Source organism: Rana temporaria, chromosome 9 (assembly GCF_905171775.1).
Source record: "Rana temporaria chromosome 9, aRanTem1.1, whole genome shotgun sequence".
Classification (NCBI taxonomy): domain Eukaryota; kingdom Metazoa; phylum Chordata; class Amphibia; order Anura; family Ranidae; genus Rana; species Rana temporaria.
This window is the reverse complement of record NC_053497.1, coordinates 88,912,683-88,938,932: the sequence shown is the minus strand read 5'-3', so window position 1 is coordinate 88,938,932 and position 26,250 is coordinate 88,912,683. Positions and strand designations below refer to the sequence as shown.

The 26,250-nt window shown below is 39.8% G+C and overlaps 1 protein-coding gene across 2 annotated transcripts in view; it reads right to left on the bottom strand.

Moving 5' to 3' along the window:
* Positions 1-9,209: 9,209 nt before the first annotated feature.
* CHRDL1 (chordin like 1) overlaps positions 9,210-26,250 on the bottom strand; it is a 70,701-nt gene continuing 53,660 nt past the window's right edge. Inside the window, exons 5-10 of one of the 2 annotated variants that reach the window (XM_040323881.1) lie at positions 23,079-23,146; positions 20,198-20,375; positions 16,421-16,615; positions 10,828-10,992; positions 10,615-10,704; positions 9,210-9,878 (exon numbers count right to left, since the gene is read on the bottom strand). In XM_040323881.1, the coding sequence (XP_040179815.1) occupies positions 9,748-9,878; positions 10,615-10,704; positions 10,828-10,992; positions 16,421-16,615; positions 20,198-20,375; positions 23,079-23,146 (827 nt within the window). In that variant the 3' untranslated portion in view covers positions 9,210-9,747. The remainder of the gene's footprint in view (positions 9,879-10,614; positions 10,705-10,827; positions 10,993-16,420; positions 16,616-20,197; positions 20,376-23,078; positions 23,147-26,250) is intronic. The other variant, XM_040323882.1, reaches the window with a different exon arrangement.

The window sequence follows — 26,250 nt, the reverse complement described above, 5'->3', positions numbered from 1 at the left end:
CATCCATGCGAAGGGCTGCACCAAGTAACACAAGCTGACGTATTTTACGTAGTTTACGTAGGACGTGAATATGACTAGGCGTAGGTTACGTTCAGGCCGTAGGCAGTGATCCGACGTATCTTAGGCAGTTGTTCCGACGTGATTGTTAGCATGCGCACTGAGATGCGCCCACAGGTCGGCGCATGCGCAGTTGGTGATTTGTATCTGTCTGGTGCTCGGCCCATCATTTGCATGGGGTCATGCCTCATTAGCATGGCTCACACCCACTTCCACTTACACCGACTTACGCCTTGGAAACCCAGCGCAGATTTGGGAGGAAGTGCTTTGTGGATTTAGTGCTTGCCTCTCTGCGCTGTGTCGGCGTAGCGTAAAGGAGATACACTACAGCGGCATAAATATGCGCCAGTGTCTCTGAATCCGGGCCAATGTCATCACAGACCCTAGCGTTCAGGTAAACCTCAAACCCTACCTCATCCCTGAAGCTCGCCAGAATATTGTCTTGGCCGAGCTTAAGAGTATGTTGGACCTTGGGATCATTGAATAGTCTTCAAGTAGCTGGTCCAGCCTTATAGTCCTTGTACCCAAGCCAAATTGAACCTGGCGGTTCTGCAATGACTTACGCAAGTTAAATGAAGTCTCCAAGCCAGACGCATATCCCATGCCCCGGGTAGATGAGTTAACCCCATTGTGCATTTGAGCCGGAAGCTCACGCCAGCTGAGAGCAATTTTTCCATTGTGGAAAGGGAGTGTCTTGCAACAAAATAGGCCTTGGAGACACTCCGCCAGAGGCGGCTCTCTAATTAGGCAAATAAGGCGGTCGTCTAAGACCTCACGCTTCCGGGGGCCTCTCGGCCACCTAATTTGCCTGATATGTGTGTGTGGGAGAATGGGAGGGAATGTCCACGGCCAGTGACCCCAAGCTGGCAGGGTGAGCGGGCCGGGCTGGTAAAGGATCACTGTCTTTAGTATACAGCACTGCCTGCTGCCAATGAAATACTGCTTGCTCTGCACCGCAGCAGACAGACATGACACGATACACTGTCTGTGTTATATATGCAGCAGAGTGGTGCGAGCATGCTAGGAGTCCAACGCAGTCACTTTCCTGTCAGGCGGAGCGATCTTCGCCCGACAGGAGCTTCTTAGTTCCACCCGGCCTGATGTCATTCACAGGCCGGGAGGCGGGATCAAAGAGCACAGGAGAGTGCTGCTTCCAAGACCTGCGAGGAGCCACAAGGGGGTTAATAAACAGCCACTGGTTACAGTGGTGTATTTGATACTGCCCACCGCCATACATTCCACACCCCTCTCATGTCATACTGCCCACCTCCATACTCTCCGCATCCTTCTTATGTCATACTACCCACCTCCATACACTCTGCACCCCTCTCATGTCATACTACCCACTGTCATACACTCCGCCCCCCTCTCATGTCATACTACCCACTGCCATACACTCCGCACCCTTCTCATGTCATAATACCCACCTCCATACACTCTGCACCCCTCTCATGTCATACTATCCACTGTCATACACTCTGCACCCTTCTAATGTCATAATACCCACGCCATACACTCCACACCCCTCTCATGTCATACTGCCCACCACCATACACTCTCCACTTCTCTCATGTCATGCTACCCACTGCCATACACTCTGCACCCCTCTCATGTCATACTACCCACTGCCATACAATCCGCACCCCTCTCATGTCATAATACCCACTGCCATACACTCCACACCCCTCTCATGTCATACTTCCCACTGCCATACACTTCATACCCACTGGTTACAGTGGTGGTAGATAGGGGGCAAGGTTTCAGTTTATCCTATTTTAAAATATCTAAATATTGGTCATTATGTTTTCTGCTGTTCTTTATATTTCATACATGGAAATTAGTCTTGATAAATCCCACCCCCCGAAGGCCTGGTGATCATTCTTTTGTGACTGGTTCTAAAGTTTAGCAGCTTAACTGAGAAGACACTGAATAATTAAAAGCTATCATCATTGTTGCTGCCCACACATCAAAGCCAGAAAGATTACGCAACATTCAGTTTCCCAGTCTCATTTACAGATCCAACACATATACAGCAGCCTCTCTCAGCAGCGCTGTGAAGTGGACACAAGGGTAGAATGGGCAGCACCATTTCTCGCCAAGAGCTCATTAGGAATCGTGTCTGCGACCAGTGAATGCTGTGCACACATGACATCCACAGCTCCCTTTAAATGAGCAACCCTCTTTTGTTGTACCCAGCTGATGCTTTCAGCCTGAAGAATCCATCTCACTCAAAGGACCAGCTGTGAGATAAAGGCATTGTGTTTAAAATAACTCACATGGGTTGCAAATTCTTAATGACTGGATGTTACCATTCTCTTCCTAAATTTTCTAATGCTCAGCCAGCTCAAAACTTTGACATAACTTCAACAGAGCTGTCTTTGTTCCTGCTACCAGCTGGGACAATTAAGCTGAAGGTGCTTTGTTTGTGGTATTGATAATTAAAACACTGGCATATTTTAGAAACACAAATGCTTTATAAATTAGTCTGATTTACCATGGTTATATCTAACCTGGAATGTAGCGGTACTGCTATCAATAACTTGTAAAGAGATATGTATATATACAATTTTAAACAAAACCAGACAGACGATTTTATCATATTATGATATCACAACACATTTCTATTTAAATGTCATACAGAAGAGGCTAGGTGGGTACAAATGGGGATGCAAGAGGGTGTGATTGGGTAAGGTGGAGGGACAAAGGATGGGGAGTGACCAGATGTGGCGGCCTACCCTACCCAGAGGGGAAGTGAAAATCTTGTAAGAGGTTAAGATGGACAGGTTCAGGATGAAGCTACAAAAGTTGACAGTGTGAACTAGAGACTATGCATGGTGCCAACAACCCAATGTTAATAGAGGTAGAAAAGAGTACATTGGGTGAAGGGGACTTTAGTGGCGCCACCTATCACAATCTATTACTTAAAATAAACACAGCTTTATTATTGTCAAATTAAAAGCATAGAATAAAAAAAGGAAAGGATAAAAGGAAAAACTAAATGAAATGGCAACCCTCTAAAATGGGGAATAGGGTACCATTTAGAGTTTACCCCTATGTTCCCCTTTCTCCCTCTTTGTTTTGTTTTTTTGTGTTAATTCATTCTTTTGTTTTATTACAGTGTCTCGAGGATCTGTGCACAGGCCCTTTCCCCTCTCCCTCTGTCCATCACAGGAACACACGGGATGGTGTGTGTTTATTTACGTTATGAGGGCTGTGTATTACAAAATAAAATAAAAATCTGTAAGTGTTGTGGGCTGCCCTACATACAGTACATACCAATTTATTGGGGGCTGTGACGGTACTACATGAATAAAAAATAATCTAAAATGTATTGTATAAAGTTTAAAAACATAGGGACATATATTCAAGACAAGACCTGACACTTAATTCCATATATAAATTGTATTTCTGTAAGAATCAGGTGATACTAATCTTCACCTGCTTCTTATAGGGTTGATAGTATGGAATTATATGCAATTACTGTATGTGTTATGTCTTGTCTTGAATATATGTTCCTATGTTTTTAAACTTTATACAATACATTTTTGAGATTTTTTTTATTCATCTGGTACTGCCAAAGTCCTTAAATGATAAGATTTGGTACTGGCCAGTCTTGTCCAAACATTAGAGGGTCCTCCCTGGTGGTCCCTCCTCCAACTTGTTTTTCCTATACCAATTTTTTGGCATAGGAAATAAACATAGGGCGCCCCGGCCTAATGCATTATCCTCAAGAAATTGCTTTATTAAAAAAATGAAGAATTATACTAACAAGCAGCATATGCTTGAAAAAAACATTTCAAATGCTGAACAGCTTAACATCCATGGTATCACATTACAAATAAAGTCCCACAAGTAGACTGGGTGACGCGTTTCAAGTTATCACCTTTTCTTCAAAGTCCCTTCTTCAGAGGCTCTAAAGAAGTGGTGATACCTCGAAACGTATTAGCCAGTCTACTTGTGGAAGGTTTATCTGTAATGTGATACCATGGACGTTAAGCTGTTTTTAATTTGAAATGCTGTTTTTAAGCGTATACTTGTGAGTATTATTCTTCCTTTTTATTAAAGCAATTTATTGAGGATAATGCACTTTCTGTATCTAGAGCTAGGTATAAAAGTGACATGTAACAGGCATCTCATTGAATTGTCACAGAGATTTATAGCTGCAAATCATTCAAGTAACCTATGAGCAAAAGTGAGTCAGTTTGGGAAATCTAAAATGTATGCAGCAGCGTACCGTTTCCGCTCCAACTTCTCCAGCAAAAAATAGAGCAGTTTGCAAATGCGTGCGGACTGAACCCCTGTTTTTAACGCATACTGTAGACAGGTTAATTGGTTCTCTGCAAGCTGGTCGGTAAGTAGGCTTGGTTTTTCCCTGGGCATTCCCCAGGTTTTTGTTGTTATCAAAAAATAGAGGAGCCTGCGAATAGGTGGGAGAGCTTCTCTGGAGTTCTATACCATCTGTGGATGAGCTTATATTATTATTTCAAGGTACAGTATATATTTCTAAAAGCAGTGTAACCTACTTGGTGGTGGAGCCATGATGAAGGAGCTGCACATGCTCTGAAATGAGTTACAACACACCACCCTCCACTGATGCCATCGGCCTTGTGCGTTCCAGCGTTAATCCGGAACCCGGGCCTCCTCACTGTCTCCTTGCTCCTGAATGCCATTGGAGAAAATCCGACAGCTGCTGGATGGCTTTCCCCACTCTCCACAGAGGAAGGACAAGGAACTTGTATTAGGACTTGACACTACATGCCTGATTATGCCTGATTATACCTACACTCCTGTAAGTGTTTTAAACCCCTTGTTTGTCACATATATCTGTTAATACTGCATTTAGAGGCACCTTTTCTTCCTTCCCAATCTTCCAAATTACTTCTCTTCCACTAAGAGGAAGAACAGGAAACATCCATTAGGAATCCACATTACATGCCTGATTGTTTCCACGCTCTTGTAAGTGTTTTTAACGACCTTGTGTGCTAAATTAAATCTGTTAATACTGCACCTAGAATCAAATCTTCCTGACATGCAGAGGTAGGCTTCTCTTACACCTCTGGCTCAGGAGCCCTGGTAAGGTAACAGGTAGCTCCAGAGCATAGAGTGGGCATGAGAGCCTGACTGGTCTTCCATTGACAGATGCTGATGAGTAGACTGTGCATCCAGGAATAGGAGGGAAGACAAGAAAGACAGATGCCCACTGGCAGAAGAACTGTCACAGGAGACTGGCTCAGTTCCTTATAGTTCTGAGACTGTGCACAGGAATATATCTTCCCTGATAAGCAGCACGGTGAATTAATTAGATGATATGAGTTTTTTAACTCTATGAAAAGGAGGTTAAGATCTCTATCAGATTTTTGTAGATAGGACAGGTTGCAATCTGATAGGATCAAATGCCTTAAATCGGTGCTAAGGATGAAGAGAATTTTTCAAAGGGAGTTGAATTTTGGGTGAGTTCTTGGGATTTTGGAAGAGAGAGTAGAAAATTAATGTGTTGGTTTTTCCTCCAGAAGCCAAGGGCAATAGTATCAAAGTATATTTGTAATTGATCAGGTATGTGCCTGTCCACGTGGGTTATGAAGTGGGGGGGGGGATATATTAATGGGATCTTGGGATATATTTTATCTAAGAATGGCTAGATAGAAAACATAGATGCTCAAGGACAGATGACAGCAGTGAAGATCAGTGATTTAGATGTGTGGATTTGGAAAATAAAAAAATGTTGTTGGTGTCTTTTCAAGCTGGCATATGTTGAGTAACCTGCTGCAGCAAGGAAAAATAGAGAACCAAATAAACAAGTAAATAAAACTATTTTGTTTACCATTCTGATTGAGCAATTCAAGGCAGCCACAAGCCCAAATTCAAATCAAGTCATAAAAGAAAATCACTGCACTTCAGACCACAGTATTTTGTAGAAATGCATTAAGCCTTACTAGCACCCCAAGGATTTTGCAGAGGAACCTGAAGTGAGCTACACCCCTTGACCAGTATGCATACCTCCTTATGCAACCCTAGTTTTGATTAGGTTGTTCCCACCTCTACTGACAGTTTCACTAAAATAAAGTTTTATAAGATTTTATTTTCCTTTTCTGTTCTAGTCATTGTGACTCGAAAGAAGTAATGTTACACAGAATACCAGCAGTTTTTCTTTCTGTAAAATAAATGTAAATAGTCAGCCTGTCAGTTTCCTTTGTTAGCAATTTGGCAAATGAATGAGTATTGTGGTGGTAATTGTGTGTTTCAGATAATATGACCCAATAACACATTTTTCTTTTTTTCTGATAAGTGACAGCGGTTTGAAAAGTGTCTGCTTTGCGCTGCCAATTTTGTAAAAAGGTGGCTTCTCTCTTATGTTAGAAATCTGGCAAAATCCCTGGCACTATGGTAAAGAGGCATTCCAACCGTGTGTATGCCCCATCGGGAAAATTCCATTGGAAATTCAGATGAATTCCATCGGAGTTTACATAGAGAACATGTTTTCCTCCGATGGAATTCCATCGGAATTCCGATGTGAATTTGGTCGGACAAAGGTCCGATCGTGTGTACAAGGCATGAGGCCGCGTACACACGGTCGTTCCAAACCGATGAGAATGGTCCGACGGGCCATTTCCATCGGTTCACCGCTGAAGTGGCCTGATGGTCTGATGTGCGTACACACCATCGTTCCAAAAACCGATCGGGTCAGAACGCGGTGACGTCAAACACACGACGTGCTGAATAAAACGAAGTTCAATGCTTCCAAGCATGCGTCGACTTGATTCTGAGCATGCGCAGGTTTTGAACCGATGCTTTCTGTACTAACCATCGGTTTGGAGCGATCGGGCAGCGGGCCATCGGTTCGATTTTAAAGCATGTTTTAAAATTTTGGACCGAAGGACAAAAGACCGATGGGCTATACACACGGTCGGTTTGGACCGATGAAACTGAACCTCGGTCCATTCTCATCGGTTTTGTCTGACCGTGTGTATGCGGCCTGAGTGATGCAAAATGGTACTTGCATTTTTGTCTGCAGCTGTTAAGAAATGCAGCATATCAGAAGTTTCATTTCACAACACCTAAAAAAGCAGCCTTCTCCTAAATACTGGATACATTTCACATAAGCAGAAACGTTTACAATACCCTTCTTTATAGACGGTTACATATGAGAAAAACCTCATTTTGGGTTAGAGAGAATCCTAGGGAAGATGGGGCAGCCCAGCAAAGTCACAGCAAATGGTTTTAGTACAAACAAAATGAGTTTTAGTAAAAAATAAAAAATAAAAATTGGTAAGCTAATACACCCCTCCAATGCACATTTGCAATGTACCAAATTTGATCAAGTCAAGTTGGACTGACGTGAAAGAGACTTTTAGAAATTCCTAGCGGCACCGATTGTATCTATTGGATTCATGCTTTGAAATTTTACAATTTTATAAACTTTTTTGTAAGATAAATTCCTGCTGGATTGTATGTTTAACTGTCTGCACCTCATTCACTGTTCTTGTGGGTTCTGCAATATCGATTGCTACCTTGGTTCCTGTCTTAACCTTTTTCCTGCTACTCATTACTTAATTTAATTTAAAATTTACAAATATTTGTTATGTATGAACTCCATGGAGGTTAATCTTTTATATTTATTTTGAATTTAGCAGGAATTTTGTAAAATTAGCTGTGTTTTTATATGCTAATAATGGTTTTAGTGTATTTTTTGTAAAAATATTGTTTTGATAAACATTTGCGCAAATACTGCAAAAATCAGTAATGCCTTATTTTTATTCTAGAGGTAATTATGCTTTCAGATAATATATGGTTTTGGGGGTCTTTCACAAATTCTGAAAGCTGTAAGGGTAAAAATGAAAACCTTTAGATTTTCGAAAAATTTGGATATTTACACTTTTGCGTCTGTTCAATATTCACCATTTTGCAAAAAGGCGCAATTTAAAAAGTTACAAATATTTTTTGTAATAGTTATTAATATATCCAATACAGGTTAAGCTTTTATATTTAGTAGGAATGTTGTAAAATTTGCTGTGTATTTATCTGCTAATCATGATTTCAGTGGATCGTTTTGATATTGTTTTGATAAACATTTGCGCAAATATCATGTAACCTTAGAAATCAGTATTATTCTACTGATCATGTTCTTTCAGAAAATATATGGTTTGGGGGGGCCTTTTACAAACTTTGAAAGCTATAAGTGAAAAATAAAAAAGCAATGGAAAAAATTCCAAAAATGGTCTGGCCACCTGAATGTACAAAATGGAGCACAGTAGCATAATGTTTGGCCATTTTGTAGGTGAACAGGTTTTGAGACTTATATTTGGTATCTACTTGACAAAAAAAAAAGGGAATTCAATTGCTTTAATGTGCAATGAAATTGATTTGAGTTTTTTTCCTTAAAATATAGATCTGTTATATAAAATTTATTTTAGTTTTTTTTACTGAAAGTATAGATTTGTTAAACACTTACACAAATATTGTGAAATAGAAAAAAAACTGCAATTTCCCTCTTTTTATTCTACAAGACCTCTGTATTCAGAAAATTTGGTGCAAAACAAATATTATGGTGGTTTTAAGTACTTTTAGAGCCATAAATGCAGATTAAAACACTTGTGCCAAATACTGTAGCTTCATCGATTGATAACATGCTATGAGGAAGGCTTAGGCTGAAACACGTTAGCATTTCAAAGATGTTGTAACTGCTTCAGTGCAAAAAAAATTCAAAGAAGGAGAGATCGTGTGTCGGCTTTTGATTTCTATGAATTCATATTGAACGGGATAGCCTAGAAACCCGGCACACAGCCCATCATCTTTTTTTTGCAGTAGAGCTTGGATGAGTTCTTACACTTGATAACATTTGTCTAATAACTCTTTCAGAATCATACATTTTGCTCATTCTGCTAACTGTATGGAAGTGAGCATGTGATCTGTCTGTATGTTATATTTAAAACGGTTTAAAAACAAAAACAAAGCACTAAAACCTTTTACATTATATATTTCTAACCATCCCAGTCATAGTAATATGAAAAGTAATTTTTAGAAAAAAAAATCTAGCAAGGCTAAAGGGTAAATTGAAAAGTTTTTGGCCAAGCAGTGTGGTCATGGTGGTAGGGGACTTTGTTATTCACGTTAATGTCAGATTGTCCTACGATAAAAAACCTGTACAAAGCACGCTCAGTCAAAAATGGAAACCTTTATGCAACTTAAGGTTGTATAATAAGCAAACAATTTCACATTAAATGGCAAAATCATGCAGAGCTGTGTCTATACCAATACAATGTATCACTCTTAATAAATGACACTTGGCCAATAAGAAAACTGTTCACCCAGGTATATTTAGACAGACACAGACATATATCGAGCAGTTCAGTATTTTCTACATAACAGCCCTCCATCCTTCTATCAAGTTATGCGTATTCCATTAATTTTCACTTTCCGAATAAACATTTTTTGCTCATAAAGAAGAAACCTGTGTGTTTTTTCATAGTTGTGCCAACCCTCTAAGGCATAAGAGGAAGAATTTAACTGCTCACAGACTCCTACACACTTGGATCTGCCAGTTACTTTTCTGCAACACGCCATGCTTAATAGTCCCTGCATTCTGGGTTTGGCGACGATGTTGACTTAAGCAGAATCAGCCTGCAGTCCAGCTACAAATCCAATGTCTTTAGGCTGCTTTTGATTTTCTTTTCCCCTTCAGTGTTTTTGCTTTCAACAATGACCCTTTTCAGTCTTGTCCAGGTACAGAACCTTTACCAAATCTTCCAGCTCTGTCCGGCAAATTCGAGTTTCACACATGTGACTGATCTGTACTTCTCCCTCACTGAAGATTTTCCACTGGCCTAGAAAAATATAAAATCCTATTATGGAACAAGTATAGGAGTTTCTCCTATGTTGCTGTCACTTTCCTGTATTTTAGCATAATGTGGGGTGCAGGAGACAGTCTAAATTATTTTATTTGTGATCTGCTTCTGCACTGCATAGTAACTAGGTCTCAACTGATATATTTAAAGTTTTTGTGCACTAATATGGCTACAATCACTTCATGCAATGTGAAAAATAATATGTTTGTAAGGGGAAAGACAAAAGGTTCTGTAACAGCTAATAATAGTAATATGTACTGGATTTAGTACCTAATATAGAGCACAAATATAGAACAGAACATAGAGCAAATATTGTGCATTTTTAGTCTCTGAAATACCAACATTCTTATAAACAGTATAAATATAAATAAATCAATATATATATATATATATATATATATATATATATATATATATATATATATATATATATATATATATATATATATATATTATCTTTCTTTTGTTTTTTCTTTTTCAAAATGTCAGTTTGCATTATTTTGCCATACCAATTCACTCTAAAAACACTGGAAAAAAACAACAAAAATCAAAATGCAGAAGGCTGTTTTTGGATTACTGCCGTTTTGATCAGTAAAAGGTGATTTCTGATATTTGTTACTCACTTTGCACGTTGCTCTTTGCTTATGTAATAAACTGGGCACAGTCAAATACACTAGCTCTTTATAGTTTTATGCTAAGAGAAGTGAGAACTCACTTGCTGTTGTCCTTGTTATCTGTTTGAATTCCTGCTGTTCTTCAAATTCTTCCTTGGACATTTTTTCAGTGTAAAACTGGCGCAGGACACCTGAAGAACAAAAGATTCATTGTCTATACAGATGTAAAAGGACATTTGTGTCTCATCATGTCTGGCATAAGTAAATGCCATAGCCAAAAAGCAGCGTTTGCAAACCTCATATTGTCCGATTACCTTTCTGGATTATCCACATATGAATTTCCGCCAATGATGGATCTTCTGTCACCACTGCTATTTTCCTGACTGTTTCTCCTTCCTCTAATAACACAGACTCAAACACTGGAATGGTCTCTTCACATAAGTAGTCTTTGTCACCTGAATGTGGATCTGGGATTTCCTCTGTAACAGAACACAGACAAAAAGGCAATACATTCTGGAAATAAAAAATAAGTAGAAAAACATTTTTTTTTTTTCAGATTTCTGGTTATTCGTTGTATGATACAGAGTCATAGAATAAAATAAAACACTGTGTATATAGAAAAAAATTACCGCACAGGTGATAAAAGTTGATATGCAAAAAATAAATAAAAATTAAATGAAAAAAAGCTGCTAGCAATAACACAACAGAACAAATTGTGTAACAACATATAAAACCTGAATTGCCATGCTATGTCAGCAAAAAGTAGTGAAAACAAATAAAATGTCAAACAACAGTCCATGACATGTTTCCATGTGAGGATAAACAGTAAATGCAATATATAAATATAAAAGTCTTTAAGGATGTGTCCAGAAGGACATGGGGATGAAGTCACACCTGACAAAACATGTAGGGCGTGACCCGGAGCACTTGGCCCATGGCTATGTAAGATGCTACACAGTGGGGGACAGGAAAGAATACATCAGCATGAGAAGATGGCAGTGACAGGAGAGATGGTGGCATGAGAGATGGCTCTGGGAGGATGGAGAAGACAGCAGTAGGAGAAGATGGTGGTGGGAGAGAGAGCGTCAGGAGCAGATGGAGGCAGGAGAAGACAGCTCGAGAAAGATTTAAATGACATTTTCCTTTGGAAATTTTATTTTGTTGCAGCACAATTATACACATTGGCCAGGTGCACCACTTTAAAGGCAGACTAAGCCAACCCCCCCCCCCCCACCCCGGCACATTATTTAAAGGAATATTTCATTTTTATTGTTTCACTTTAGGCATTAATAAAATCACTGCTCCTGAAAAAAAAATTCAATTGATACATGTCCCCTGGGGCAGTACCCAGTCCCCAAACAGTTTTTATGGCAAATAACTTGCATATAAGACTTTAGGGAGGACTTTGGATTTTACAGGTTTGAGCCCCATTGACGTCAACTATTCCCCCCATATGCGATCTGACAGGCATGTTCGCCAGCAATAGCACGCTTTCCATTTGCATGTCCGCCCAGTTTCGGAGAGTTGAAGTCCTAATTGGCTTTAATTGGGAACTGTTTTCATGGACTGCCGGATTGCATATTGGCGCTATAGTAAAAGACCCCCTGTGTGTGCTCTTAAAAGAATTACAGTACTACACAACAAAAAGAAAGTTAATACTAATATATTATCCAAGTTTATATCTAGATAATGTTCTCCATAAATCTTGGACCATTTGTGTGATACACCGGTCTTTAAAAAAAAAAAAATTGTATAGGTCTTCAGGGATAACTAAGAGATATTAATCATAATGTAGTAATTAGTTGTATAGAGACTGTAAATATGAAAATAAACTGATTATATGTTGTCCAATAGGCTAATCTTAGCTATTGTTAATTTTCATTTTATGTATGTATTAATTGTATAGAAAATGGTGGAGTATGTAAAATAATATGAAAGTAACGATTCTCGGCTTTTCTGGGCCTATGTAGATATTCTGTAATGTGTATGTTCATATAAGAAGAGATGTCTGGAAGCCATTAATGATGGAGGATTTGTAAAGAACAGGTCGTCAAGCCATTTTCCTTGACCTCTGATGTTTTGGGCCCAAATGAAGGGTGGATGTCTTGCCAGTAATTATAAACTGAACATAGATGGCTGCTTTGCTATCTTAGCAATGAATCTAAGCAATAGACTATCCTCAGCTGACCTGTGGGAAAGTCATCAAGAATTTAATATTCTCACCAGCCAAGTAAAGCTGTTATTTATCCAAAATATTGAGGTAGAATGTACAGGAATATAATACATAAGCTTCTGTCTGCCAGACAGGTCTTCAGCATTTAGTCATCTTGCAATCCACTACTTAAAGAGGACCTGTACATTGTGTTCTGAGATAGCCTGACTTTGTTTCTGTCATCAGGGAGAACAACATAGCAATAAAGAGAACAGTTTGGGCCAGATCCACGAAGCGTGGCGATTCTTTCCATCCGGCGTAGCGTATCTCCGGTAACTTACAGTGTATTTTCTGTATCCTGAAAGAATTTGCGCCGTAAGTTACGGCGGCGTAGTGTAACTTTGGCAGTGTAAGGGCGCGCAATTCAAATGTATGAGATGGGGGCGTGTTTTATGTTAATAAGTCTTGACCTGACGTAAATGACATTTTTTTTAACGGCGCATGCGCCGTCCGTGGGGCTATCCCAGTGCGCAACAAGCCAATGCTTACGACGTGAACGTCATTCTACGCAAGGCCCTATTCGCGAATGACTTACGCAAACAACGTACAATTTTCAAATATCTCATGATCCTGCCAGTTCAAACTGACCATGCTAGGTATAAGAGCACATACATCCCAGCTAGGTCAGTTTTCTGGCTGTGCTGGGAGCACAGCCTGCCTGTCCTCCAATTGGGCAGACTTTTACTGACATTCCTTTGCACAGCCATTAATTGGGAATACCTGTGTACTGCTTTTTCTCCACCCCCACCCTTCTGAACACCTTATACAGCCGAGAACAGAGATTATGTGATTACTTATTAAAAAAAGAAAACATATGGGTATTATAATGTTTTTATACATATACACAAATGTTTTTCCTTTTGTTTCTATTTTAAACTGAATGGGTTGTTTTACAAGGTAAGGGTTCACATATTTGTTAAGTAACATTCATTACTTACATTTATAAAAAAAAATTGTTTTGGTTGGGATAGAATGGGGGCACAAAAAAAAATATTGCCGCTGCTAAGGAGTGGAGGGCTAAGGGGCTGGAAATAATGGGGCAGAAACAAAAACATTTTTGTAGTCGAGTAAGGAAAAGTTGATTTTTAAAGTCTTTGACTTCTAGTCCCTTGTGACTCCATTCCCTTTAGTTCCTGACCTGTTGTCACAGGGATGAAAAATGATAGGGAATCTACCCAACTGGGTCACACACAGAAATAAAACCTGACAACAGTTCTATGCCACTCTAAATGTGTGAAATTGGGCTTGAAAAGCATTTTAAATACAAATTGAGCAATTGTCTAAATATGTCTTTATATGAGTCTACCATAATTATCTATTATTATTATTATTATTATTATTATTATTAATAATAATAATAATAATAATAATAATAATAATAATAAACAGGATTTATATAGCGCCAACAGTTTGCGCAGCGCTTAACAAAATGAAGGCAGACAGTACAGTTACATTACAATTTGGTACAAGAGGAATCAGAGGGCCCTGCTCAAACTTACAATCTAGGAGGGAGGGTCAGTTAATACAAAAGGTAATAGCTGTGGGGGATGAGCTGATGGAGAAAGTAAAAGAAAGTAAAACACTGTATTAGTTAGAAGCAGCATAAGCTTCTTTAACAGCACTTACACTGGCATAGATGCTATCGGTGTGCTAGGTCAATTAAAGGTTTAAATTTGCACAGTGCATTTAATCTAACACTATGATTTTGTTACCTATCTGATGTTCATCTGTTATGATTTGCACAAGTTTTAGGATTAAAGCTTTCTACGATCTGCAAGATGTCATTTGGATGGAGTCACTGTCACTCTAGCTACTGAGGCTCTAAGCTAAGATATCTCACCACAACTGGATCAGTTAAAGAGCTCACAATTTCAGTGCTTAGATTGGGTAAGTCGAGCATAGCCTGTATTGGATAACTACAGCAGAGGTTACTGAGCTGGCTGTGGTGTCTAGAAAGGGCACCTAGATCACAGGATTGGCTAAAAAGAATTACAAATCCTTGGCAGGTAAAACAATTCTCATGTATTTAGACTGTATATTTATATTATATATTACGTATGTATTTAGGCTATATATATATATTATGGCCCGGATTCACATACATCGGCGCATATTAATGCCGCCGTAGCGTATCTCATATACGCTACGCCGACGTAGCGCAGAGAGGCAAGCACTGGATTCACAAAGCCAGTGCTGCCAAATCTGCGCTGGGTTTCCTAGGCGTAAGTCGTCGTAAGTGGAAGTGGGCGTGAGCCATGCAAATGAGGCGTGACCCCATGCAAATGATGGGCCGAGCGCCATAAAGATACGAATAACGAACGGCGCATGTGCCGTCCCGTGGACGCATCCCGCTTTGCATGCTCAGATTCACGTCGGAACTACTCCCTAAAATACGACGGATCACTGCCTATGACGTGAATGTAACCTACGCCTAGTCATATTCACGTACAACGTAAACGACATAAGATACAACGGCTTGTGTTCCCTGGTCCATACCTTTGCATGGGTTGCGCCTCCTATATGGGGAATAACTTTACACCGGACGTACGACTTACGCAAACCGCGTATATTATGCGGCAGGCGCAAGTACGTTCGTGAATCGACGTATCTCCCTCATTTCCATATTTGAATAGGAAATCAATGGGAGCGCCACTTACGTCCAGTGTAAATATGCGCCCACGAAACGCCGGCGTAGGCAAGTTACGTCGGTCGGATGAAGCCTATTTTTAGGCGTATCTCGGTTTGTGGACACGGCGCATAGATACGACGGTGCATATTTGCAATTACATGGCGTATCTCGAGATACATCGGCGTAAGTGCTTTGTGAATCCGGGCCTATATATATATGTGTTTAGTCATATTTGTGTACTGTATGTATATGTGATTATATGTATACGTATATAGATTAGATATTCATACTATATATTTACTGTATATCCACTGGAACTTTTTGCTCACGTAACAATCATTTTTTTTTGCTTTTTTAAAACAGAGGCTCTAAAGAATAAATTGGAGGGTTTTGCAATTTTTTATGCCACACAGTATTTGCACATCATTTTTTCAAACACAATTTAAAAATTATGCGCAAACCAATCGATAAACGCTTATTGTGATTTTTTTACCAAAAGTAGGTAGAAGAGCCACGTCGCATGGCCGCGCAATTGTCAGTTAAAGCGACGCAGTACCGAATTGCAAAAACTGTCCGGGTCCTTTACTTGCATTTTGGTCCGGGTCTTAAGTGGTTAAGAAGTCAGTTCTCTGTAATGGATCCAAGGTTTGTACCAAACAACATGTTCTGTCTAAGGCTAAGTACTTATTTTGATGGGCATTCCTTTTCCTGTGTCTGATATGCATGTGGCATGAGCGCCAAAGGCAGGTTAGCAAAATATGATTGCCTTTAATTAAGCGGTACACATGGCATTTCAGAAGTAGCATTTGGCATGCTTTGTGTTGCCCTGCATTTCTGTAGATACAGCACGTTCTGCACCTTTAAACTGCAAACTGAAAGCGGGTCAAATGCAGCCTTTTTATGTCAAAGGCTGCATGTCCCATTTAAATGCAGTTGCACATGTCTCGATTGGAAAACACTGCTTTTGACTAGGACACCTGTTGACATGAACCCTAACAGAAAATCTGTTTGGCAGGACAATTATATTTAAACATTTAAAAACCCTGACAGTTTTTGATGAACTTACCTGGACATACCTTACAGCATTTGCCATCTATTTTCTGAGGATATTTACATGTGTAATGCTCTGGGCAGCTAATTTTCTTGCACTCCTGCTTGGTGAAGTTACACGTGCACAGCACACATTCCACTACTCCGAAGGCTCGCAAGGTGGGGTGCCAAGATTCTCCATGGGAATATGTTTTCCCATTCGAGACACATACTGCAGGGAACATGGCAAATACAAGCGGGGTGTTGAGTACTAACAATATTCAGGTAAAGGGTCAAAGGATACAAAGAAAAGCAAGTATTCATAATTTAAAGGGACAGAAATGTGAAAGAAGGCACCAAAAACTGTATATCATCAATGATCTAGTAATGCTTTCTCTACAAGATTTGTTTTATCCTATTAAGGACAACAACAAAAAAAAACAGGTTGTTAATGATCTTGCATCTTTTTTTTTTCAGGGTTACTGGGAATTCCTTATTTGGTGTAAACATTTTTATGAAATGTGTGGTGTTGCCAGACACCTTGACTTATATTGAAAAGTTGATCATAAACACAAAGCATTGATGACAGCACAGAGCCAAGTATTTAGCAATCATGAAACCAAGAGTTATATGACCTTGCACAGATAATTGGCAAATAAATAGATTATATTAAGAATGCTAGAATTCTCCAGATGTGGCCCAATTTACTCCCTCACTCTCTAAATATTATATCTTCATCTTTCTTTGACTTCAGCTTTAATATATGGTAAATGTTTCTGAAAAGAAAAATTAGGCTGCCATTTTTAAATATCCCTGTCTACATGTCCATGTGCTGCCATTCCAAAGTTATATTGTGTGCATATATGTCTTTTTTTTATAAAGGTCTAACTTTTAGGGCAGGCAAGATGTAAAACTACAGGACCGAAGGGTTCATACTGCAGGAATTTAAAAACAAGAGTTAGTAGAATAGGGGATGTAAATGAAGGATATTTACTCACCGTAAGCCGCCATCAAAATGATCACCATAACAGTTTTTTCCATTATGTTTGTGAGCCACAATTTCTCAGGTCTATACCATGTTCCAGTGGACCTGAAAACTGGAGCTTTGTGGGAATTTCTGGGTTGTGTTTACTCATGTAGGGGGAAGGGTATTTTCAGGATTTGAACAGTTTAATGTTGTAAATTATTCTTGATGCCCACTGTTCTGTACATGAGTCTACATGTATACCAAGCCCACGTTAAGCATCCCTGATGATATATTAAATCAAGCTATATATGTTAAAGATGAGAGTAAATATTTACCTCCCCATGCAGCTAACACAGCTATGATCCTCAAAAATGATTCCCAGAACTCCCTCTCACTGGTTCTTCTTTCAGACCTCCACATTACTACTGTATCCTGTAATGAAAGACAGTCCTCAGGATGAAATATTGAGACTTGTGGGAAACCACGGAGATCCATACTCCTCAAAGGGTCCGTTTCCAGGTAGGCCTTGGGGGTGCCAGTTCTCAGGATTGGAGTAGCGTTCAATTGCACAGGTAGAATGAGGTAGAATGAGAAGTAAGTATTACTCCCCTCTTTAACAGGTATAGCTTGATTTTGCTTTAAAATGATACCCAACATCTTAAAAAGATTGTAGTGAATCAGAAACATTGTCAGTTAAAACAGTAAGGCCCATGTGTTCTGCTAAGGCACTGCTATTCATGGCAGACATTCATCTTCAGGATATAACGGTGATTGTGTATATAATAAAATTATGAATTAACCCTGCTCTAATTGCATGTAAAGGCCTACTTATAAATCCCAGAATTATATATTCTGCATGCAGGAATGTATTACTGTTGTTATTGCAAAGTTTATTTTATTTGGAGAGACTGTCCAGTTACTGGTTACAGTAATGATTATGAACTTGGTAAAAGCCTTTTTTATTACTGTGCGAAAGCACAAACATGCTCTTGCCCAAGATGAATTATTAGATACTTAGGGGCCAGATTTACTGAAGTGAGGTGAAGTAAAGCTGTAATTCATTTTAAACATCCAATCATGGGCAAGAGAAGCTATATTTTTAAAATTCTCCTGCACATAACTGAATGTTTGTGTTTATTTCAATTAAAGCCCAACTCCAGATGAAAAAAATATATAAAATAAAAATAAAATAATGAATGGCCTAAACCTAGCTCAAATAAAAAGGTAGGTTTCTAAATTCCATTTTGTGAAGACCAGAACCTGTTTCTACACAACATTTATATAGACCCTCATTTATTAAAGTGTGAAGTTTGGTGAAGATAAGTAGGCCATTCATTTAAGAGTAAAATGGAACAAAATAGCTATAATACATTTGAAAATATTTTTCCAGATATGTACTGTAATTAGTACAATCTCAGATATTTATCTCAAATTAAAACTGGCAAAAAACTCTGAATACAACAATAAATGTATAAAAAAATGTTTATGTAATGTCGTGGAACCTCTTCTGCTCTGTACCCATGATCAGAATTTCCGATGGGATAAAATCCGACGGAATTTTCCATCGGAATTCCATTCAAGCTGTCTTGCGTACACACTGTCAGACCAAATTTCGACCGCCCAAAACGCGGTGACGTAAAACACTACGACGCGCTGAGAAAAATGAAGTTTAATGCTTCCGAGCATGCATCGACTTGATTCTGAGCATGCGTGTTTTTTTCTCCGCCTGAGTTTTCCTTCTATTTCTAAATTCATAAGGGGCCCACACAGGGTCGTAATATCCGATGAAAAAATTCAGTCTGATTTTTTTCATCGGAAATTCTGATCATGTGTACAAGGCATTAAGCTTATTTTGTAGAGCTGTTATCACTAAGTTTTACATATTCTGAATTGGGACTTCCAGCGACCCAGAATAAATCAATATGTTTGTAATACATATGTTTTTAAACATTCTGTTTGTCATGTATATTTCATGATATTTTAATAAATATATAAAAAATATTGATATGTTGATATGATTTAGCACCGCTATAATCCCACCAAATTCTCTTCTTATATATTATCTTATTGGGATGAGGTGCGTTTTCTACATTTGTTTTTTAAACCATTGGGATCCACTCTATCTTTTGAAATCTATCTATCTATCTATCTATCTATCTATCTATCTATCTATCTATCTATCTATCTATCTACCTCTCCCACCCAATGTCTGTCTGTCTATCTCTCATCCCCCCTCCCACCGAATGTCTATCTATCTATCTATCTATCTATCTATCTATCTATCTATCTATCTATCTATCTATCTATCTATCTATCTATCTATCTATCTATCTATCTATCTATCTCTCATTCTCCCCCTCTCACCCAATGTCTGTCTATTCGTCTATTTATCTGTCTGTATATCTATCTGTAGGCCCTATTAGAGGCAAGTGACAGGGGGGTGGGGGGTGGAGTATGGGGTTGGTTGGGGCTTTGTTTGCGCCCCCCCAGAAAATGGAGCGCAATCCCCACTGCAATAATGTCACCTATTGCCAGAAGAAAAAAAAGTAGTGAGGTAAGCTCTGGACTCTAAGAAGCTTATTTCTGATTTGCTATCCTGGAACAATAACTAGGAACAGACATAGTCAGGCTAAATGTAAACACTACCGTTTTTAAAATTGTCTCATCTTGTGATGGCAGCTTTTTAAGCCAAACAGTAATGACAAAACAATAGAACATTAGGAAAGCATAACCAAGAAAAAGTATGTAAATGAATACAAATCTTAATTGTACTACATCATTTAAATTACTTTACACAGAAAAAATAAATATCCTATTCTTATGAACATCTGCATTATCAGTGTTTACCTCTTCCATGCCTGTGGCTGTTATTAATAACTATCTGCACTATAGTTCCCGAGGCTTGCTGAGGGTCAGCAACGACTCCACGGTTAGTTCTTGAGTTGGAATATTTTGGCAAGCTTCCAGCCTGTCTCACTGAACCAAAACCTGAAGAATGGTCATAAGAGCGCTGATAGGAATGTCTCTGTAAAAATAAATAAAGGAAAACATTTTAGCCAGATTTTTTTGTTTAGAAAAATCACCTTGTATATTAACCAGCATTTAAAGTTATTTCTCTGATTAAAGCTGAACCCCAGCCTTCCCTTCAGTCTTGTTCAGTTGTGCAGGCTCTTCTCTTGTACAAAGTTGTTTACTCTGATTTCACTACACACTCTCAGCTTCTTACAGTGTGAAGTTGCAGCAAATCAGACAGACTGGATTTCCTGGGTGGAGGACACCAACTATAATATAGTGCTTTTCTCCCTAGCCTTACTTTTCCTGGCCCATCCCTTTCAACCATTGCATTTCAGTTGTTTCAATTGACAATCACATCCACCCATCAAGGCGCTTTGACATTTGCATAACTCCCCCATCTTTCGGTTTGTCATCAAAGCGATGAGCCAACAGAAATGTGAGAAAGGAGAGGGTCAAGCCTTCAATACTAACAGGAAGTTAAAACATGCTGATTGGACAGTCTTGTGATTGTTGGGGGGGGGGGGGACATTACCCTTAGGTGCAAATTGTTTGTTCTGCACTTTTTTTTCTATATAGATTAAACTTCTAAACTATTTTGAAGTATGAGCAAAACACAACAATTATAGGCATGTCCACAATTCACTACAGTTTATGTAACACCACTTTTTTCACCATTGTTATTACCCAGCGCCCAGATTTCGAGAGTCTTTATATACCTGCATCCAATTCACCTCACCATGTTAAATAGCCTAATTTAAAGTCCCAATCTTCCCGCCTTATTTTTTGAACCAGGGATGGAGGCACACTACATGTGCCTCATTCAAAGTCCCAAAATCCCCCCTCTTTTCTCCCCCCTGAAAGGTGCCAAATGTAAAACCGGAGGAGGAAAGGAACCGGATCAGCGGAAGTTCTATTTCTGGGTGGAACTCTGCTTTAACTTCATCATGCTGTTTACTTTTTTTCCCTTCTTTACAGCTTTATTGAAAAAGGCACAAAGTGACATTTCATTAATTTTTATTCACAACAGCAGGTTACAAGACACACTGGGCTAGATTCACATAGATTAGCGGACCTTTAGATCCGTGTAATCTGCGTGATTTACGATCCGCCGGTGCAATTTATCGAGGCCAGTGCAGTATTCACAAAGCACTTACCTCGAAAATTGCACCGTCGGATCGTAACTCCCACAGGCGGAATTCAAATTCCATGGCTAGGGGGAGTGTACAATTTAAATCAGGCGCGTTCCCGCGCCGATTTAACTGCGCATGCGCCGCCGGCGAAATTTCCCAGTGCGCATGCTCCAAATGACGTCGCTAGGACGTCATTGTTTTCGGCGGCAACGTAAATTCCGGCCATCCGTATTCCCGATCGACTTACGCAAACGACGTAAAAATTTGAATCTCGGCGCGGGAACGACGGCCATACTTAACATTAGCTACCCCTCATATAGCAGGGGTAACTATCCGCCGGAAAAAGCCGAACGCAAACGACGTAAAAAAAAAGCGACGGGCGGGCTTTCGGTCTAGAATCGGCGGTTCTCCTCATTTGCATATCCGATGCGTAAAAAAAACGCGACGACACCTAGCGGCCGGCAGTAGATTGCAGCCTAAGATCCGACGGTGTAAGTCACTTACACCAGTCGGATCTAAGGGAGATCTATGCGGAACTGATTCTTATGAATCAGTCGCATAGATCTGACCGTCGGATCTCAGAGATACGACGGCGGATCAGGAGATCCGGCGTCGTATCTCTTCATGAATCTGGCCCACTGTGTTGAAAAAAGTAGCACAGTGGTGTAAACTGAACTCATGAGACCTAAAGTAAATTGCCTTGTCTACGCGTCGGGACTTCATTGGGCAGAGTTGCCCAGCACAACCAAACACACATGGTATGAACAGGTCCTATGTCGGTTTCTAATAGCTTAGACATTAGAGGACTGGCAACCTGCCAAGTTGGCTGGTGCAACAAAAGTAATAGGGAAAGAGCTAAGATTTCAGTGCCTGTATTGTAACTTTTGACTTTTTACAATCATTTTAGATACAGATACAGTATCAATTAAAGCTTGTTTTAATCTGTTTTTCCTACATGTTCAAATACTAGTGTGCTTGACCTGGGCACAGGTTTACTTGAAAGCCTCGTACACACACACATTTTTTTTTGGCAAGAACCAGCAAAAAAACTGCTGGCAGAGCTTTCTTGCCGAATAAACTGTGCGTATGTACGAGGCTTTGAGGTTTCTCGTCAAGAAAACTACCCAGAATCTAGATGAGAAAAATACTTTGACACATGCGTGGTATAGGTAGGGTGTAGCAAGATGGCGGCGACGGCATCGAATGTGACGAGCACATGCCAATCAAAAGAACGGCGGTTCTTTTGAATGGAGTGTGTGTACACTCGGCCAGCAAGAGAATCTTGCCAAGAATCTCATCAGGAAAAACAACGTTTTTTTCGTGACGAGATTCTGGGCCGTGTGTACAGGGCTTAAGGGTCTAGTTTACAAAAGCATGAAGTGAGATAATGTGATATAGTCCTGTGCCTGATCTACTACCTGCAGGGAAACATAAAAACAAAATAGGCCATAGTTCACTTCTCCTCACTCAAACTTTAGTAAATCAGGCTCCAAATGTTTTATTATCCAGTAGCCCTTCAAGAAGCAGTGGTACACATAATATTTTCAAACCAGAGTGTCATTTCTGCAAATGACTGCACTTACTGCTTCTCTGTTAGCAGGTTGCCGATAGGTTTCAGGCTCATGGTGTTCCCAAGATAACATTCCATCTCCTGAAAGAAAAAAAGGGGACAGATACCCAAATTTCATTTAGGAGGAGGATAAACAAACCATATATCAAATTATCCAGTTATGTTGAAAATTCTAGATTAGTGCTGCAATGCACACACATAATGCATATGGGTAGATTTGATTAGTCAGTATAATTTTTTTTTTTTCATAGAAGGAATGTTTATTTAGCTGCACAATACACTTGGAAATAAGGACACAAGTCTAATACTTACAATCCTATTTCAACAAACGCATCATGTCAGGTTGATACAAATATGAATGAATTGGACAGTCTAGTATATTGATTAGTCTTAGATGATTGCTCATATCATATCACCCTACCAGTGTAAAACAATATTATATCCATAGAACATCTATATGATTAGGCAGGGTGAGCTACCATGACTATTTAGACCTCCTCTTAGAGCAGATTGAACTAGAAACTCAGGAGGTAAAAAAAGGGGAATGGGGGGGGGGGGGTAGGGACCCAGCAGGTATGTATCAGAAACTGGAGCGGGGGGGGGCAGTATAATTTAGATGCAGACATCGTTTTCACTGATAACCACAGCACCATTAAAATGGAGATCACCGCCACCATAGTCAAATAAAAAGCATTTTTTTCTTCTGATGCATTGCAGATGTGAAGCTGTAAAATAATTCTTGCTCTCTCCTAGTGCATTTTCCACTCACTTTCCATGACGGTGAATAGTAATGCATCTAAAATGCACCTGAATACAACACTAAAATTGCACTTCAAGTAAAACACAGAGGTGCAAATGTAGCCTAATGGGCCGTACACACGACCGAACATGTCTGCTGAAACTGGTCCGCGGACCAGTTTCAGCAGACATGTTCGGTCGTGTGTAGGCCCGAGCGGACAGGATTCCAGCATACATTTGCCCGCCGGGCCTTTTTCTAGCGGGCAAATATTTCTGGACTTGTTTTAAAACAGCCCGCTGAAATCCTGCCCGCTCGGACATGTTTGGTCGTCTGTACAGACCAACCGTACATGTCCGAGCGCCCGCCATCCCTCGCATGCGTCAAATGACTTTGACGCATGCGTGGAAGCATTGAACTGGCAGGGCCGCCCACGTCGCCGCATCATCGTCGCGGCGACGGCGCGGACACGCCCCACGCGGATTTCTGTATGATGGTGAGTACAGCCACCATACAGAAATCCCCGGGCAGACATGTACGGTGAAAACGGTCCGGCGGACCGGTTTCATCGTACATGTATGCTCGTCTGTACGCGGCATAACACTTTAACACTATCAGAATTTCCAAGCTGTTGATGCTTGTTCCGGAGCTGGAAAATGTCTTGGCCGTAAAAACATGCAGTGTTTTCAACAATACTTATTCACATTGATCATTATGAAAAGCAGGACTGCAAAAAATAAAATAAAAATGCATACAGCATTTCTAAAGTGATTTCATCTTTCATTATATAGTCTATGGCAACACTTTAAAAACACTCTCAAAAAGCTTTCAAAATGCCCAAAAGCAATATCACCGAGAATCACATACAAAAAGCACGTAACACTCAAAAGTCAACCCAACACTTTGAAAACACTTGTCAGCATTTGTTAACGTCAAGAAATAAAGCATGATTTTGCCAGGAATTTTCAAGCACTGCTAGTGTGAAGTTTGCCACACCTCATTGTTCTATTCTGTCAAACATGCGATATAGTATAAGGAGATTTTAACAAATCATGCTAATTTAAATTTCTAATTACGTTTTAGAAATGTCTTCCAGAAAAAATGCAACTAATTAGTTTTCTTGCAGATATTGTGTAAATTAAACAAAATAACTTGTTTTAAAAGAATGAACCTTTCTCATTCTCTCAAAGCCAAGTTGAAGAAAAAAAAAATATATTCTGTTGTACTAAATACCTTTTCATAATCTTACCTTGCATTTTCTAAATATGACTGTGCCGTCCTATTGTCACCAGAGTTAGGCTTAAGCCAGCCATACACGGATCGTAATTCAGCAGATCGTAATTTTGGCAGGAACTGGCCAAGATTCCATCCATGTATGGGCAGGCTGATTGTACCCAAGTTGATCAATTAATCAACTTGGGTACAACCAGCCTGTCGGATTGTTTACATCTCAAGAGCCTATAGGCAGAGACGTCTGAAGCGCCCCCCCCCCCAAAAAGAAAAAAAGAAACCAACACTAACATGCTTACCCCTAAGCATAAATTCTTTCTGCAAGCTAACATTCTCCCCAAACAACAATCCAAAAATTCTCCATCCTCAGTCCAAATCCCCCCCCCTGCTCAATTCCCCCCCAATTCCCCATAAATCTCCCCTCCCAGCACACATTCTCTTTTTTTCCAAATCCCCCCTCCTAGCACAAATCCTCTCCCCCAAATCCCCACTTCTAGAGTAATCCCTCCCCCAAATCCCCACTCCTAGAGTAAATCCTCCCCCTAAATCCCCCCACTTAGTGTAAGTTCAGCCCCCAAGTCCCCTCTCCTAGCACAACTTTCCTCAAATCCATAATTTTAGCGCAACCCCCTCTAAAGTACCCTTCCCAGCACAAATCTCTGCCCCCCCATTCTCCCCTCGTAGCACAAATCTTCCCCAACTCTGCCCCCTAACACATACGTTTCCCCCATTCCTCCTTCTAGCACAAATGAACCCCTCATTCCCCCATTACCCTTCCCAGCACAAACAGCCCCACCCTCACATCACAGCATCCCCAAGGCATTCAGTATATCCAGTTAATCTGAAGTTAATTCATGGCCATGCCATTTAACTCTGTTATCCAAGCTCTGTACAATGAAAAGTGTAAACTGAGCATATAAACTAAACACTCTGACTAGTTACAGAATAAAAATCCTCAGTTAAACAAAGCAGAGCTATTTGCATGGAAACACAATTAATTATGGTGGGGGCACAGTGCTCCTGTGCTTGTAGAAGGGATGGGGGAAGCTGACATGTATGTGTTCACCACCCCCTATGAGTGCTGGATGGGTGTGCTCTGGAAGATAATCTTGCTGTGGTGGTTTTTAGTGGCTGTCAAGCATAGGTGTGCGCAGCCTATTGCATTAGGGTGTGCACCCCAAAGCCTAAACACCCATGTATGTTTGTATATATGTATACA